This window comes from Eulemur rufifrons, chromosome 4 (genome assembly GCF_041146395.1).
Source record: "Eulemur rufifrons isolate Redbay chromosome 4, OSU_ERuf_1, whole genome shotgun sequence".
NCBI lineage: Eukaryota > Metazoa > Chordata > Mammalia > Primates > Lemuridae > Eulemur > Eulemur rufifrons.
The window spans coordinates 80,854,180-80,871,260 of record NC_090986.1 but is presented as its reverse complement, the minus strand read 5'-3'; the positions used below and the strand labels follow the sequence as shown (position 1 = coordinate 80,871,260).

The 17,081-nt window shown below is 45.8% G+C and overlaps 1 protein-coding gene across 1 annotated transcript in view; it reads left to right on the top strand.

Annotated features, from left to right (window-relative positions):
* Positions 1-942: 942 nt before the first annotated feature.
* The window catches only part of FGF9 (fibroblast growth factor 9), a 28,034-nt gene continuing 11,895 nt past the window's right edge, over positions 943-17,081 (top strand). Inside the window, exons 1-2 of the mRNA XM_069467440.1 lie at positions 943-1,219; positions 9,633-9,736. Coding sequence (XP_069323541.1) covers positions 943-1,219; positions 9,633-9,736 — 381 coding nt within the window. The remainder of the gene's footprint in view (positions 1,220-9,632; positions 9,737-17,081) is intronic.

Below are 17,081 nucleotides of genomic sequence, written 5' to 3'. Positions count from 1 at the left end.
CAGAGCGGCGCGGGCCGCGAGGCGGGCGCTAGGACCGTGGGCAGCCGGGGCGGTCGCGGCGCTACCTTAAACCCAGCCCAATGCCGCTGCCTGCGCCACTCTGCGCGCCGGCGGGGGCTGCGCAGGAGGAGCGCTCCGCCCGGCTACAACGCTCCGCGAGCCGGCGCGGCAACACCTGTTCGCGGCAGCCAGGGCGGCACGCGAGCTCCCGGACGCCGCTCTCCTCGCCCGCCGCTCGCCACCCGTTCCAAGCCCATGGACATCTGCCGAGCCTCTGGAGAATCCTGGATACTAGCTCTGGACGCCTAAAGTTTCTTCTTTTTGTTTTATTATTATTATTATTTTTTGGAGGGGGGACCGGGAGGGGAGATTTGTCGCCGCCGCCAACGTGAGATTTTTTTTTCCCCTTGAAGGATTCATGCTGATGTCTGCAGAGTCGGTTAGAGAGTAAAAACAGCGCATGCCTTCCTGGAGTCAGGATCCGTAAATTCTGACGTAGCCCGTGCATCTTAAAAATCCCTATAATAACGCCTAGGCATTTAAGTTGCTATGGTCATTCTGATCTCAAACCAAATGGAGAAACTACGGATTTTTTTTCCTTATTACGGTCGGATGGGATGAAGACCTTCCTGCCTGCTAAGAGCTGGGGATCTATCTATAGAGATACATAGATACGTTTATCAATATGTCAGTGTGTGAGTATAAAGTGGTGGTTTCTTAGACTATCAGTGGTTTGACCTTGAACCTGTGCCAGTGAAACAGCAGATTACTTTTATTTATGCATTTAATGGATTGAAGAAAAGAACCCTTTTTTCTCTCTCTCTCTCTCTCTCTCTCTGCAACTGCAGTAAGGGAGGGGAGTTGGATATACCTCGCCTAATATCTCCTGGGTTGGCACCATCATTATTGTTTATTCTTGTGCTCCAAAAGCCGAGTCCTCTGATGGCTCCCTTAGGTGAAGTTGGGAACTATTTCGGTGTGCAGGATGCGGTACCGTTTGGGAATGTGCCCGTGTTGCCGGTGGACAGCCCGGTTTTGTTAAGTGACCACCTGGGTCAGTCCGAAGCAGGGGGGCTCCCCAGGGGACCCGCAGTCACGGACTTGGATCATTTAAAGGGGATTCTCAGGCGAAGGCAGCTATACTGCAGGACTGGATTTCACTTAGAAATCTTCCCCAATGGTACTATCCAGGGAACCAGGAAAGACCACAGCCGATTTGGTAGGTATACCATTAACCCTTTAGTGTCCATGCAATGACATGTTGGGATTATAACTACCGAGAAGGTGGTGGCCGGGCGGGGGATGTGGGAAGGGATCCCCCCCTTCACCTTCTCTGTCTCTCTTTCTCTGTGTCTTGCCAGCTCAGGGGGAAAAAAAATACCTCCGGAATTGCAGATCTGCTGCTGGCACTGATGCAAGTATACATTGAAAGCCCACCTTTTAATTTAAAGGGGGACGTGATTTTAAATATAACTCGAGTACCTAGTTTTTTTTTTTTTTGCATCAGATACATGGGTTTAGGAAGTTTCTTTTGAATGGACTGATTCCACGAGTTTAAAGCTTTAATCATTAACTACTAAGAACTTAATGCATTCAGTTTCCCGAAGGCAGTGGGTATCTTGTACCCAAATGAAGCTTTTCTCCCTTCCTCTTTAATAAGTAAACTGCTTGAATTGTAAATTAAGGGTATTGTTTATTCCCCCCAGTAAGGATCTGAAAGCCCAGTAGGCAGAGGTTGCTGACTGATTGTCCTGTTGGTAGGAGGACTAAAGTCATATTTTAGACTCCCTGAGCAGCAAAGGCAGAGGCGCTGGGGGAAAATGACTTGGGAAGGAGCAGGAGGCTCGTTAGGGGTGTTCGTCCTTCCAGCTACCAAGTTATAATCTCTGCTTTTTATTCTCTATAGTGTGCAGCCCTGTGTGGGTTTCCTGCGTGGCTCTCTGGTGTGAGTGTGTGCGGATGCAAAAGCTGTGAGCTAATTTTAAAGGGCATTCCGAGGATTTCATTTTCAGAGGAGGGTATTTGTGACTCAGCACTGAGGGCTGCAGACTCGAGGGCTGGTGACTGCCCACTTTAATGCCTGCACACACGTGCTTGCTGGGGCACCCTGAGCCCAACAGCACGAAGTCAACTAGCAGAGTCCCGATGGGGTGGACTCTCCGGTTTTTCCCTTAGTTAAAAAAAGAAAATTAAGCTCCAGGGCAACCAGACTGTTGGAAGGAGTTAACTTCTGAGTGAACCCACCTGACAACACTTAAACTAGGTCGTAAAAAATAAAGTCCTGTGGTGATTTTTCTTCCTCATGCTTTCGTGCCAGATGTTGAACACAATCTAAACTGTATGTTTAGTTTCGTGGGGCTGTAGATGATGCCAGAAGGTGAGGAGGATTCAGGCCTGGAGTGGGGATGGTCCCAGATACATGAGGCCCAAGATTTTCTCCCTTTGCTCACCGCTGAGCCCAAGCCCACAGCTGAACCTAGTGGTGTACATTTCTCCGGCTCTCTCCCCTCTCTGCTTAAAAAAAGTTGTAGTTCTTCTCTTTGCAATTATTCAGTTTAAATATAACTGTTCCTTTCCCACCCCAGGAGGAAACGTAGCTGCTGGTTGATGCAGAGGGAAGACTAAACTTCACTGAAGTGCTGTTCTATCTGGCCGCTTTAAGGGCTGCCGCTGTGCCTAGCGTTCGATACCAGAACAACAGGCAGTGGGCGGCCGCGGGTGGGAGAGCGAGTGTGCCCAGGGCCGCGGCGGCCACCCGCGGGGCGCCGGGCCGAGCGGGCCGAGGGCGAGCGGGGTGGGCGGCCGGCCTAGGTGCGCCGGCGGCCGGAGCCCCAGCCCTCCCGCGCTCGCGGCCGGCAGGTGCCGGCTGGGCCGCCCGGGCCCCGCGGCGCACTCAGCGGCCGCCCGGCAGGCTCCGCGCGGTCCTAAACACGCTCGGTTTCTGGCTCCCTTTCCACCCGGCGCCGGTGCGCCCTTCAGTGCTGCCGAGACTGCGGGTGTCGGGGGGCGGCGGGCAGAGGCTGGCAAACTTATGGCCGCGTTTAGGGAACCCGATTTTTCGTTTTGCCCAAGTTTAGCCCCTTCGCTTTCTCTTTGTGTGTGAGTGTGGGTCTGGCGGGGCTGACAGCCTCCGCCCCGGGCAGCGCGGTGGTTTGCGGTGTGAGAACGGCTGGAGGAGCGCGCAGCGGCGGGAGAGTCGGTGGCGGGGACTAAGGACAGGCTGGAGGTCGGACCCCTGAACTCCCCTGTCCCATCCCGTGTCTCTCCCCGTCTTTCTGAAGCACGCAGAGGGGTTTCGGAGAATCAGTGGGCTGCGCGGTGCCCGGGAGGTGGGTCGGGGGCTCCTGGGCGGGCAAGGCCAGAGCCGCAGGGAAGGGGTGGGGGGACAAAGGGCAGCGGAGGCGGGCGGAGGGGCGGTGTGCTATTGTTAATCGCGTTCGGAGACTAGAGCTAGCGAGCTCGCAGCTCGGGGGTCGGCTTTCCCGCGTCCCTGCCTCGGCCTCGGCCTCTCGGCCGGGAGAGCCCCGGGTGCGCGCTGGAGCGCAGCGGGGGCGCACAGCTGCGGGGCGCCGCGGCGGGCCAGGGCCAGCTTCATTGTGTGAATTAGTCGAGCTCTGCCTTGGAGAGACCCCGTCGGAACTCCCGTGCAGCCCTACTGGGCCCTGGTGTAGAGAGATTATGGGATGTTCCGGTTGAGGCTCCTCCATGCACCCCTCACCCCCACGAGGTTTTTTTTTTTTTTTTTTTTTTTTTTTTTGATGCAGTCACCTTTAGGATAGGACGTTTGCCACGCGCATTCTAGTTGGGGAGAACGGGGATGCAAAGGTGGGGGCCGCGCGGGCGGGGAGAACAGGGGAGGCGCGTCCTGGGGTCAGCGGAGAGGACTGCAGGGGACTACAGCGGCTGAATAGAGACCATCAAACAAAAAGCTAGACCTTCTCACCCCTCCTCGATCCTAGAGGTTGGAAAAAGGTGTCGCCAAGGAAGTGACATCTCCGTAGATTCTCCGCACTGTGTGTGTGTGTGTGTGTGTGTGTGTGTGTGTGTTAGGCCGGTAATGTTGGGTGGGAGGGGAGCCGAAGCCTCGGCCCAGGTTGCGGACCGGGAGCACCGAGCCCGAAGCTTGCTGGTCGGCCGCGGGGGAAGGGCGCGCCTGGCGCTCCGCTGTGCCACTCACCCTCGTTTGGCTGGAGTTGAGTGGGTGGCTGTGCGCAGTGGGGGTGGGGAAGGAGGGTGAGGCAGGAGGGTTATTTAAGTCTTTCATCCGGTTGCAGTGAGAAGCCGGCCCCCGGGGTGACAGCAGTGCCGCGGTCTCCCGCTGCTGCGGCTGCGGCAGGTCCCAATATTAGCAACCTCTGCAGAGCCGTGCGTGTGCCGGGAGCCTCCTACTCTTGCCTTCCCAGCCCCGCCCGGAGAGAGGCAGGCTCGGCGCTAGGACCCCGCGGGCGCCCGGGGAGGGCGGAGGAAGCCAGCGGGCACTGGGAGGGGGCCGAGGGGCTGCAGCAGCTCGTCACACCTGGCGCTCCGCTCGCCGCCGCCTCACCTTCTGCCCTCCTCCCTCCTCCCACCCCCGCCTCCCCCTCCGCAGCCCGGCTTCCCTCCCGGGACTTCGCCTTTTACCCTCAGTTTCTCTTCCGATTCTCAAGAAAAGAGAAAGGGGGTGAGGTGGGGGGGCTTATACCTTGGTTAAAATAGAAGGTGTATTTTCTACCTGAAATGAAACAGCAGAAGGAAACGTGCTGGAAAAATGGTTTTTGCCGCCCCCATGCAGTCGCAGGTGACTGCAGCTGCTGGCAAGCTTAGCGGTGACACAGCAGCAGCAGTGCAGGGGACGTGGGGGTGGGGGAGTCTCACTGTTCCAGCAGGAGCTGCAGCGATGTCAACTTAGGTGGGACCTTGAGGGAGCCCTTTGTTTTTCCTTTGGGGGTGGTGGTGTGGAGGTAAGGTTGAACGGGAGAAAAAGAATTGGGAATTGTATCTCTGGTTAATAGGCTGGGGGAGCAAGCCGTTTTGTTCCATATATATATATATCTATCTAGATACACACATATTTTTTCACTTTCATATATATATTCACTTTTAGAGCACTTCAGTCTTGCTAGATTGGGGAAAAAAGGGGAGCAGAAAAATCAATTGGGGAAATGGGAATGTAGAATAATAAAAAAGTGAACCCCTCGGGCCTGATCTACCATTTAACTTGCACAGGAAGCCTAAGTAAGCTGACCTTTTGCCTCGGGTAGTGGCTCTGACAAGCGGGACCTCATTAGGACCCCAGATAGTCAAACTGGGGCTTCAAAGGGGGTCAGGCATCAGATGGAAGTTGTACTAGAGGGGAGAAATAGGATAGACAATATGATTTTTTTTAAAAAGAGAGGTTTAAAAAAATCTTATTTCCAGGGTTTTACACTTTAAAAAATTCTGTTCTATGTATCTGACTCTTCAGTGTTTCACTAGGGGAAAGACTACACAATTAAGGAGCTGTTTTTAGTATGGCTTCAGATTCTGGAAAAATTGGTGGGGTTATAACTCCCATTCAGTTAGCCATTTTCTAAGTAAACTTTGAACTGTGTGCCAGTTGCTACAGACCCAGACTTACCCCCATGCAGGCTCTGGGAGGGCGGATCTGGCAGCCTTGGTGTGGGCTTCTCCAGGTGAGCAGCCGGAGCTCTGCGGGAAAGGGGCTTACTCACGGTCTGCATGCATTTGTGTGGTCTGGAGAGTACACTCGTTAGGTGTTGGGGGCTTTTAGGTTACAGGCTTGTTTAACAGGAGCCAGAGTGGAGCAGCTCTGCCCACTCTTCCATGCTGGCCTTGTGTGGCCTTGGAGGTGAGGCCCAGCACAGATGGCCCAGGGGGCTGGGCCTGCTTTGGGTTGATGGTCTATTTGAACAGAGGCAGGGCAGCCCATTGGCTTTGGGGCTGATCGCTAATAGAATGTGAGTCTGGGGCAAGGAGGAAGGTCTGGTGTAGTCATTTTTCTGAAGTCGTCCAGGCACTGACCTGGTCTCTTGTGGACCAGGGACAATCTCTGACCTCATCAGACCCCATAGACCCCCCTGAGCACGTTCTTATTTGGAACTGTTGGCTGCTGTGGAAGAGAATAAAGAAATGACACCAGCCACTGACCCTGTGCTTCCATCACCCCACCACAACCTGTCACTGTGGGCCTTCTGAGCTGAGGCTGTCCATGCTGTGTCTGCCCAAGAGAGGGACAGGTCGCCGTGCTGCACATGTGAGGGCCACAGTTCTAATTTTCGGCACAATTTCATCATTCTCTCCCTCCCTCCCTCCTCCTCCTTTCCTTTCTTCCTTCTTTCCTTCCTTCCTCTTTTCCTTGCTCTTTCCTTCTTTCCCTTCCTCTCCGCTTGGTCATTAAATGTTCAGACATCTCTATGCAGAGTCCTCCTCCTGGGCTGTTACTGCCCCAGCACCCGTGGTGCTGCTGCCCGCCCAAGTAAACAGGCAACGTGGGGTGGATCATACTCCAGGGAGTGTGGGCGGGAGCTGGCTTGGCACCACCCCTAGCCCAGAGACAGATGAGCTGACCTGACTGAGGTTGTGGAGTTTATTGTGGACAAGATGGTACCAGGAATGATAAGGATTCCAGTATGGTTGGGGTGGGATCCTGCTGCTGGGTTGCCAGGTCTTCCTGACCTCACAGCACTGGCACTTTTTGCGTGTGTGACTCATGCATTCAGGTGCGCTTCTGGGGTCACTAGGGTCACCTCTTGAAAAGCTGGGCTGTTCTTTTGAGGTCTCTATTTTCAAGGAGCTGCAGAGATAAGGATGGTGGTTTGAGGTGATGAAATCTTTTCCACCTGGGGTCACTGGATAGTTGCTTCTTACTTGGATAGCTCCTTGGAGACTTATCTCAGCTATTACTTTTTTCAGAAAGCCTCCTCTGACTTGCCTTCCCAAACTGAGTGACTGCCCACACGCTGAACAGCTCCCTCCTCGCATTCGCCACGTTGTTATTACATTTATCTGTTTATTTGTCCTTCTTCCCATTAGATGTGAGCAATTTGAGGGTGATAGGGCCTAGGCTATATCTTATTCATCTTTAGAGTCTCAACAAATGGCATGGTGCTTGCCTTATGATAAATAGTCCCTCAATAATAGTTTGTTGGACGAATAAGTGAATGCACATGAATTACAGTTATCTTGTCAATGCCAGAAAAAGAAACAAGATAGGTATTTTAATACTTTCATTTCCAAGTCATATTATGATAATAATTTCAGAACTTAAATATGTGAAAATGGTACAGAAATCACAGATACATTTAAAAAAAGTAAAACCAAATGTAAGATGTGCATAATATTAATAGTTAAGGAAATAGACTTTGGAGTCTAATTGCTTGGTAGTAAGTTATTTAACCTTGTTAAACCTCAATTTCCCCATTTGTACACTGGGGATTTAAACATTGTAATGCCTAGGGTTGTTCTCAGGATTGAATGAGAGAAGGCCTCTCATCTGACATAGACGAAATGCTCAAGAATTCTGGCTGTTATGATCACTATTGTTGTTGGTGTTATTTTCCTTGATGTTCTGCAGACCAGCCAGTAGAATGGTTTTCTGAAATTGCATACACCTTGTTCTTTGTTGGACCTAATGAACTAATATTCATTATTAGTTCTCAGAGCTGCCTCATGTGTAGGGAAAACAGGAAGATCATCACATGCTCTCTTAGAAGATGCAAGTGTCTTTTAGTTTTATAATTAAAGCTTTCCTCATTGACCCAGTAACTTAAATTCTTCAGACCTCAAAGATGGCAAATCATTTCTGTATTTCATTTTATAATGAAAATTGGACATTAATTAACTCCTTACACTAATTTCAGGATACATACGACCTGTATTGTGATGTGCTTTCGGGTAGCTAAGAAGAGATTCACATATATATGATTCCTAAGTGTACTAAAATGCCACAATTTTGATTAATTTGAATTACAAGAATTAGAAATGGTACAATGAAACAAGATAATTGTATCAAAAAGAGAGTGCCTTTCATGTGAAATGAATCTCATGGAAACATTGCTTCTTTTACCTTCCCATTTGCTTTCGGAGGTAGGGAAGGCTAGTGGTAAGCTGGCTTGTTTTAGATGTATCTTCCATGATAGAGTCAGAGATTATCAGATTCAAAACACAATTTATAATTTCTCTTTATATTTTTTCTGCATACTATTTCACACTCTATTAAAATAAATAAGTTTGCATGTCCAGCTATATATTCTGTAAACTGTAAGCACAAGATAAACTTGTTACGTTTTGTCCTTATAAAAGAATTAGGAATACCCCTTTAGAAGAAATAGCTCTTAGTTTTTGTATCACCTTGGAACAGAGTTTCCTCTTGAGTTAATCCTTGCTGTATTAGATTTATGCAGTTCATGTCTTCTTTTGATTGTAGCACAGTCTATTTTGTGAGAGTTGCAAAACTAATTGTTTAAAAATCCATGTAAGTGCTTTTATATTGGTCACATGAGACTGACTATAGCACAGTGTTACCCTTAGTTTTTGCTAAACTCTTAAATGTAAGTAAATTCTTCAATATATGAAGATATTTTTAAAACAAGAACTCAATATTTGGTATGCATTAACACAAGGTCTACACAAAGTATAGACTTAAATTTATAACAAAAATGAGAAAATGGCTGAGCACAAGTAATATTAGCAGTGTCCTAAATAAATTGTGGGATAACCATTTTAAAACAACAATGTAGTTAGAGAAATTGAAGCTGCTGTTGTGTGGTCATAAAATTCTGGATTTATGCCCAGCTTAGGTGTTGTTATTCTTAGTGAGGTAAGCAAGGGGGAAGAAGGAAGTAAAAGAAGATCATTATGTTGAGTTGATTTTGGGATATGGTATTCTATGCCTATTGTAAATCAAGAGCATTTTGGGAACCAGAATGTTTCCCTCCAGAATATTGTTATCTTAATTGCTTAACTATCCCTGAGGGTTGGATAAGTACAGCAAAAATCAACACTTAGTTTAAGCAGAAATATTTGGGATGTATGTAGGCTATTTCAGTTTTCCAGATCTCAAAAAAGTTATACAATAGAGAGAGTTGATACTTTTCTGTCTCAATCAAGGCTTTAGTTAGCACTTCATACTTTCATTTATGAGAAGCATAGTCTGTGAATAGAATACTTTTTTGGTTTTTTTTTTTTTTTTGCTTATACAACAGACACTTATTTCTCACAGTTCTAGAGGTCGGGAAGTCCAAGATCAAGATACCCATATACAAATATTTCACTTCACATTTATAAAGTGGAAGTAGGTTGTTTTTCTCTTAAATTTAACTCTTCTAGATGAATTAGAATATGTATGTTGGTTTGTCTTATCACTTCTTAGCCTGTCTATGTAGATACTAGCTTTCTTATTTTTAAAATGGTTTGTTTGTTATCTAAGCCATGTTGAGAAGTACTTTTGTATCACTATGATAAGATGTGATTTAGTTGGAAAATCAATTCTTTCAGGCAGCAGTTTTAACAGAGAAGACTCTTCTTTAACTAGTGAGAGGTTATCAAAGTGGGAGCTGGGCTCAGTGTCCTCTCCCAAACCGCGGGGGTGCTGAGACTCTCAGGGCATATTCTCTGCTCTAACCTGTCCTCTGCCTGCCTCCTTTGTCTCGCAGGCATCCTGGAATTTATCAGTATAGCAGTGGGCCTGGTCAGCATTCGAGGCGTGGACAGTGGACTCTACCTCGGGATGAACGAGAAGGGGGAGCTGTACGGATCAGTAAGTACTGGCAGAGACTTCATCACGCTTTATGTCCCATGGCTGCTCGGAGCTGCATTTTCTAGATTAAAAAGAGCTAGAAATGAAATGGAATCTGTTTGGAAGGCAAATGCAAGTTTTTACTTTTTGAGGAAAGCCATTTTATTTTTATTAATAAATAAACAGCTCTGCATCGTCACTAGACCAAAGTTGCTAAGAAAATGCTTTATTTATATGCCAAACCATCTTCATTATCAAGTAAATACAAAATTCACAAGTGTGAAACATCCCATCTTCTTATATTGAATGAGAGTTATTTTTGAAATGAATTGGAATGATGTCCCAAGCTTTGCCAAGCATTGTAATTAAAACTAGAAATAGACCATGCAGTGAGTCTAAACTCTTTCTCTGAGCCTCATCCAAGATTTTCATTATGCAGGGAGAGAAGGGAGATGGAAATTGTTGTCAGATAGTTTTGTATGTGAATAAGAATATAACAATATTGTAATTATTTGCAAGTGTTATGAGTTTCTTTTCCCCCCAGTCTTACTCCGCATCCCCACTAGGATGTACAGTCTTGGGGGAGACAGCGAAGAGCAGTTATCTGTTCTCTGCCAGGTGCCGGCCCTGTTCTAGGTGCTGAGGCCCAGTCATGCCTGAGGCAGAGTCTGTGCCGCTGCTCCTCTTTCGAGAGGGCACTGACTCTAGACCATCTTATCTCTTTCTTCCTGCTAGTACAGTACCTAGAACACAGTGCCTGGTACACAGTAGGGAATCAATAAACCTTTGCTAAATGTGTGAGTATGAGTAATAGATTATTGGTTACCATCTACTAACTTGGGCTTTTAGCATTAAAACTGGTGATTAAATTAATCATCAGTTTTTTTTTTGTTTGTTTTTTTTTTTACCTTGTAATTACTGGTGGTCAGATGAGAATTTAAGCCATGCTATCTGAAATATAAGAACTTTGTCTAGAGTCTACAAAAAGTTGAAAATTAGAAGAAGCTTGGAATGGGACAAGTTTCGGGTTCCTCAGAGATGGAAGGCAAACATTTTTCTAGATAGACTCCTCTCCTAGCCATATACTAGTAAAGATTGTATACACACACAGATATATATGTAGTGCAAGGAAACTATATGTAGTGCTAAAGTTTTACTCAGAACCTCCAGATGACAGTAAATAATAGCCTGTATAACTTGAATATAACACACACCATTGTCAATGACACAAGGATGTGATTTTTTTTCTGTCTTGGTAGAATTTTAAACTATAGGTGGATTGGTTTAGTTAAATATTTAAGTCTTTTAAGAAAAGTACCTCCTTGAGAGAATAAATTATTTTAATATATGTTTGTAAGTATAGAATTGACTTTAGCTTTTTCAGCACAGTGTTTGGTGTAGACAAAGTTATTTACTTTCTAAACGACTTTTGTCAACACCTTCAAGTGCAAAGAAAAATACGTAAGATACAAGAAGAAAGATGCTTCTAAATTTAAAAAATATAAAATGGTGAAAAAAAAGCATAAAATGATATTCTCTTTTTGTCAAACCCTCAACTTTTTTCACTTTTGGGTATGTAATGTGGGTTTAAGTCAGTCACAGTTGAACTCAATAAAATGCTTTTTTGTATATAGAAGAGAAGTTCTGACCTTTAGTGGGCGGAGGGACTTTGGTTTATCACAGTGGTCTCCAAACGTTTTTTATCACATAGCCCCATACATAGTAATAACCCCCCCATACATATTAATATACATGATAATATGTATATTATTGATAAATTAATTTAAAATTGTATATATAAAAGTATAGTTCATATGTTATATTATTGTATAAGATATTCATCAAAGTAAAAAAATCCAAAGGATCATAACGAATGAGTAAGTCCAAGGAAAGCCCATACTATTTGTTCCCTGCTACAAGGATAACCTTGCACACCCCTCTGATTGTCCCTGGTTGTGAGGTGACCAGTCTGTCAGATGAAAGCACTGGCATGATTCAGACGCCTGTGGTTTATTGGTTGACAAGGAGAGCACAGCGAATTTTGTGTTCAGCCAAGTGGCCTGTGGGATTGTTGCCCAGGCTGATCCTCCTCCCTGAGTCTGGACTGTGAGTGGTTTCTTACTCATGTCCCCTGCCTGTGTACGCCCCAGTTCAGGGCACAGTGCTGGGAACAGGGTGAGAAGGACGCTGCGTGAAGACCCAGTGGATACCCGTGGCGATACTGCGGGAAATGGCAGGCGGGAGGTGGAAAGTTGGAGAATGCCATCTTGTGTGTTTTCTGGGAAGCCAAACTGTCTTGTTATGCTTTCTGGGAATCCTAACTGCCTCATTTCGGGCTTTTTAAGAGCACACATGGAGCGTGTGGTTAGGAGTAGACTTCTCTCTGAACTGCCACACGGCCACACAGCTCACTGACAGTCCCAATCACAGAATCCTAGCTAGGCAAAGCGGGTGTCCAAGAAAAGGCAGAATGGCTCTTCTTGTACGAGAAATGCATACCTTGTTATGGGAAGAGTCTCCCCAGGCTTGGAAGTGCTCTGAGGAGCGACACTGTTTCATATCACGATTTCCCTGTGGAAACATCTCCAGCATCAAGCATCTCCCACCTCCAATCCATTGTCCACACTGATGTCAGAATTACCCTCGAAACCCAGATATGAGTGTCACTTCCCCACTGAGATCCCGCCGAATGCTTGTCTCTGAAGCTGAACGCCCACAGTTCTTAGCGTAGCAATCAATACTTTTGACAACTACTTTGCCTGTATCTGCCCTGCTAGGTCATCTCTTATACATTTTTCTCCGTGTAATTTGAGTCCATCCATTTCCTGTTCTCTAAACACTTCCTGCAGTCTGAAGTGGACTCTCTTGGATGCCTTTCTCTTCCATTCTCCACCTGATGAAGCAGCACTCTTAATCTTAATTTAAGATTCAATGGAAATATGGCCTCTTCTGCAAAGCCTTCATTATACCCTGCACTGTACACCTATTTACTCTAGTTAGCATTTCTTGTGTTTTCCTCTGGGCCCCAGTTAATACTTTGTTTATGTTTCCATTATTATACAAGTAATAGTACAGTTTAAAAGTATGGCCAGTTGGCTGGGCGCAGTGGCTCATGCCTGTAATCTTAGCACTTTGGGAGGCCCAGGTAGGAGGATCACGTGAGCTCTGGAGTTAGAGGCCAGCCTGAGCAAGAGTAAGACACCATCTCTACTAGAAATAGAAAAATTTCCCAGGTGTGGTGGTGCATACCTGTAGGCCCAGCTACTCGGGAGGCTGAGGCAAGAGGATCGCTTGAGCCCAGGAGTTTGAGGTTGCAGTGGACTTCAATGACGCCACTGTACTCTAGCTGGAATGACAAGAGTGAGACTCTGTCTCAAAACAAAAAGGAAAAAACCCTGCCAACCCTAAATTCTATGATCATTGAACAGAAATGTCAAAAATAACAACAAAAAAATAGAGTATGGCCAATTGTATTTCTGTATTCTATAATGCATCAAAAGGCCATGGAACACATTTTTCTTTTTAACATTGCCTGACACATAGCAATGGCTCTTACATGTAGCAGATGCTTGATAACAATCATTGGATTGAATTGAATTAAAAGTTATGATTTATTTCTACCCTCCATTAGATATATAGGTGTGGGCCTCATGGTGTCTGGCCTTGTGTGGTTGGTGTGTGTTCAGGGTTCCGGTGGAAGAAGGATCACCCTCTTCCCTTCCTATGCATACCTGGACTGTGTCTATGCTGTCTCTGGTGTGTACAGCCCAGGGGGATATGGCTGAGGCTGGAGCAAAGACTGTGTGGTTGAGCTCTCATTCTGTCTCTGCTACGAAGGAGGCACCAGGCCCTCATTCTCCTCATCTCTAAGATGAAGTTAGACGTCTGGAATGTCTCTTCCTATCCTGGATGGATCTCAAGAATTCTGTAGTTTGTATTTTTCAGGCTTCACCCTTGAGTCTTCTCTGCCTAACCCATGATGTTCTCTGTGTGCACAAAATGTTTATGCAGCAAGATCTTTTCGCCTCTTCTGTGAGGAGCTGGGAGGAGAGCTCCCTGGGCAGCAGGTATTTCCCTGTGGCCTGCACCTCACACAGGTGAGGGGGAGGATGAGAGTGAGAGCCTGGCTCCTCGGGGGCCAGAATCGCATGTTTCCCGCTGGGTTTGTGGTTATCATGCCTCGTGTGGCAGTGGGAATGAGGAGTGACCAAAATATCTCATTTTCATTGTGATGAGTCTGAGAGAGGGAAAGAAAAGAAACAGGCAATGTTTCTCTTACTAAATACACTCACGTTTGGAGCTTAAGGAATCTTTACCTGTGCAAAGGTGCATAAAGCTTGGTGAACTAATGTGGAGGAGAGTCATTTCTAAATGTTAAAAAAAAAAAAACCTTGAGAAGACTGATCTTATTATGAAAGAAGGTAAATAGGAGATTTGGGGAAATAAGAGTCAGTTTTATAAGGTAAATTAATATGTAAATGTAGCCAAAATTAAAGTATATTTTCCTATTTTGGGATTGATTCTTCTTTTCATTTATGTAGTTTTTTGGTCTCCAAGTTTACCTTGAGAGTAGATCTAAGAAGTCAGAGGTCAATGGGGTAAAACTTCTTCAGAAAAATATCTAGGATTCTGACAGCCTATTAGAATGTAGAAATAGGAAAAACTATGTTGCTGATGTGTGTCATGATTTGATTTGAAGGAGAACTTGAATAATTCTAACTCTAGGATGGATTTGATTATTACTGTATTCATGTGTTAATTTACCCTTGCATCCATTCACTTATTTGCTCATTTATTTATTTCACAAACATTTATGTCTACGATGTGTCTAGCACTGTGGTAAGAGTGTGTAAAACAGCGAAACAGAAATCTCAAAATCTGGTAGGAGACATATACTTATAAATAATGAGTGCAATGTGAAATTCACCATGAAAGAGGAATGCACAGATGTCTTGGGAGCCCAGAAGAGTGTTTAAATAGCTGCTAGGGAAGTTGGCTGGTAGCATTTAAACTGGGTCCTGAGGGATGAATAGGAGCCCCCAAAAAGGAAGGGCAGGCAAGTTAAGTCACATAACCCTTCAAATGTAAAGATTAGAATATTCTGGCTGGTTGACATTTAGAGAGGACGTTAAACCACTCACACACACACACCACCCACTTGGCTAGAGGATTAGAGTGTTAGTTTACATTTGTCACTTTTGTTCTTATCAAAGAGGCTGGAGGTATGGCTCAGATAGTTACTTTTAGGGCCTTAATCTAAATTGTCTGAGTATTATCAAGATACTTTAAAACATTAAGAATAATTGACTGTAATAAATGTCTCCTTAAAAAAGAATGCCATGAAAAAATTAATCTCCTTCAAGAAGCTTGCACTTAATGAAAGGTATTTGACCTTTCCATTAAAAAAGGTCAGTCACTAAAATTGTAATGTTGTAGGGACGTAGAGCATGGAACCTGCCAAAGTGACGCCGGAGGATGGCACACAGATGGGGAGGCGCTGGCATTTCTGGTTTGTGTCCCTTTACGGCATTTACTTTATTCTTCCTGGAATTTTAATTCCTGTTGGTCTCTCCCATTAGATGAAGTTTTCTGGAGTCTGAGTCTCTGGCTTTAAAATCTTTCTGTTTCCTGAAGGCCCAGCGGTGTGCTTTATGTGACGTTAGCATGTGGTAAATATTTGTTGACCCAATTATTCAACCGTCATGACCCACAGATGTGCAGTGTCCCCTGTATCTGAGCATCGTGCAGGGATAGCACTGCCTGAATATGTAGTTAACTTGCAGCATCCAGGTATTTCCACAGGAGTTACCTCATTCTACTGCCGACACTGAAAATGAGAGAGGTTAAGTGACCTGCTCAAACGTCCAGGGCTTCTAGATGCAGAATAAGGACAAGTCTAGTTCCAGTGTTTTGGAGCCATTTCTGTCCTCATCCTGACAGAGGTGCTTGTTAAAGCAGGTGTTTACTAGTAGGTTTGGTTATGTTTCCAAGGACACAACTGGGCCCTGGTTTATAGGAATCATGTAATCAGTAACCAAGCTGTTATGGGTTTTGACTGTGTTTCCAATGTGCAGAGACTTTGTTTCAGTAAATACATTAGTTGGGTGTTAGTTGGGCAGTCTGGGCAGTCGTCTCTCCTGGGAAGTGATGTATGAGCCAAAGAGGTTTCTTGCACGGTGTGTCCGTATTGTGGGGTAAATGGAAGGAACCCTGTAGATCCACCTGTCCCAGGATTGAGGAATGTTATCAACCTCTTTCAAAGGGAAAAATAAAGTGTTTCAGATCCTTAGAACCCCATATTGACTTAAATAATTTTTATTATGTTATTTGAATATGTGTACCCATAAAACTGATACATATTCCTAATACTTGCACCCCTTTGACAACCGTAATTCAAAACATATTTATATTAAAATTCAAACTAAACTGCAAGACCAGTGCAATCCAGATTGACACAATCGGTGTCAGGTTGAGGATGGTGTTGCCTGGCTGAGACTCGGAGGCTGCTTGGCTGTGCGTGGCCCCCACGGCTGTGGCGCGGCTTCCGCCGATGGCAGCGCGCCTGTGCTTCAGGGAACCTCGCGACGCCTGGATTCTCCCTTGCTCCTTCCTGTTTGAATCACTGGGAAACCAGGTACTGTCACCTTGTCTTCCCAGGCACACCACTGATGTGCCACCTATGCCTTTCCCTTTTCCTGTTAGCCCTGAGGCTGAAAGGAGCACTAGGTGGCACTGAAAGTCATTTTAATCCCGCATGCATTCTTGGTGGCAGCAGGATATGGTTATGGGGTATCACCTGGAAGATACTGAACATCCTTAAAATGATTCCTTTACTTTCTCACTGAAATGAAAAGATAAAGTGAAAACATTTTCGTTGCAAACTTGTGGCCCCCAGATGATGCCTTCTAGGGATCTGCAGATGCCAGGTTCGAACAGTACTGCCGCGGTCGTGAAGCCCGGGGCGGGGTCGGTGCTGTGCTGTGGTGGCCGGAGGCCGGCCCTGGCCATTTTTGGAGGCCTTCCTGGCTCCACTAGGTGCTCTGCAGGGGCAGTTCTGAGCTACTTTTGAACAAGCAGAGTAACCTTGTGTGTGCGTGGAACAGGATACCGTACCGAATGGCAAAGCACCGCCGAACTTGTAATTTGTCATTGTGGTGCTTCAGTTCAGATTGCTTTGATGGGAGATGTTCAGACATGTCCCGTACAAAGAGTCTCCAAAGAATGCAATTCATATAAAGAAGATGAAAAGGTTCATTTGTTTAGGAATCTGCCTGATATCAGGCATGCTCTGGAAATGGGTGGTTTTCAACAGCGCTGTTGGGTAATTGAGCATCGCCTTCTATCAAGTTTCATATGTGTGTGGCCA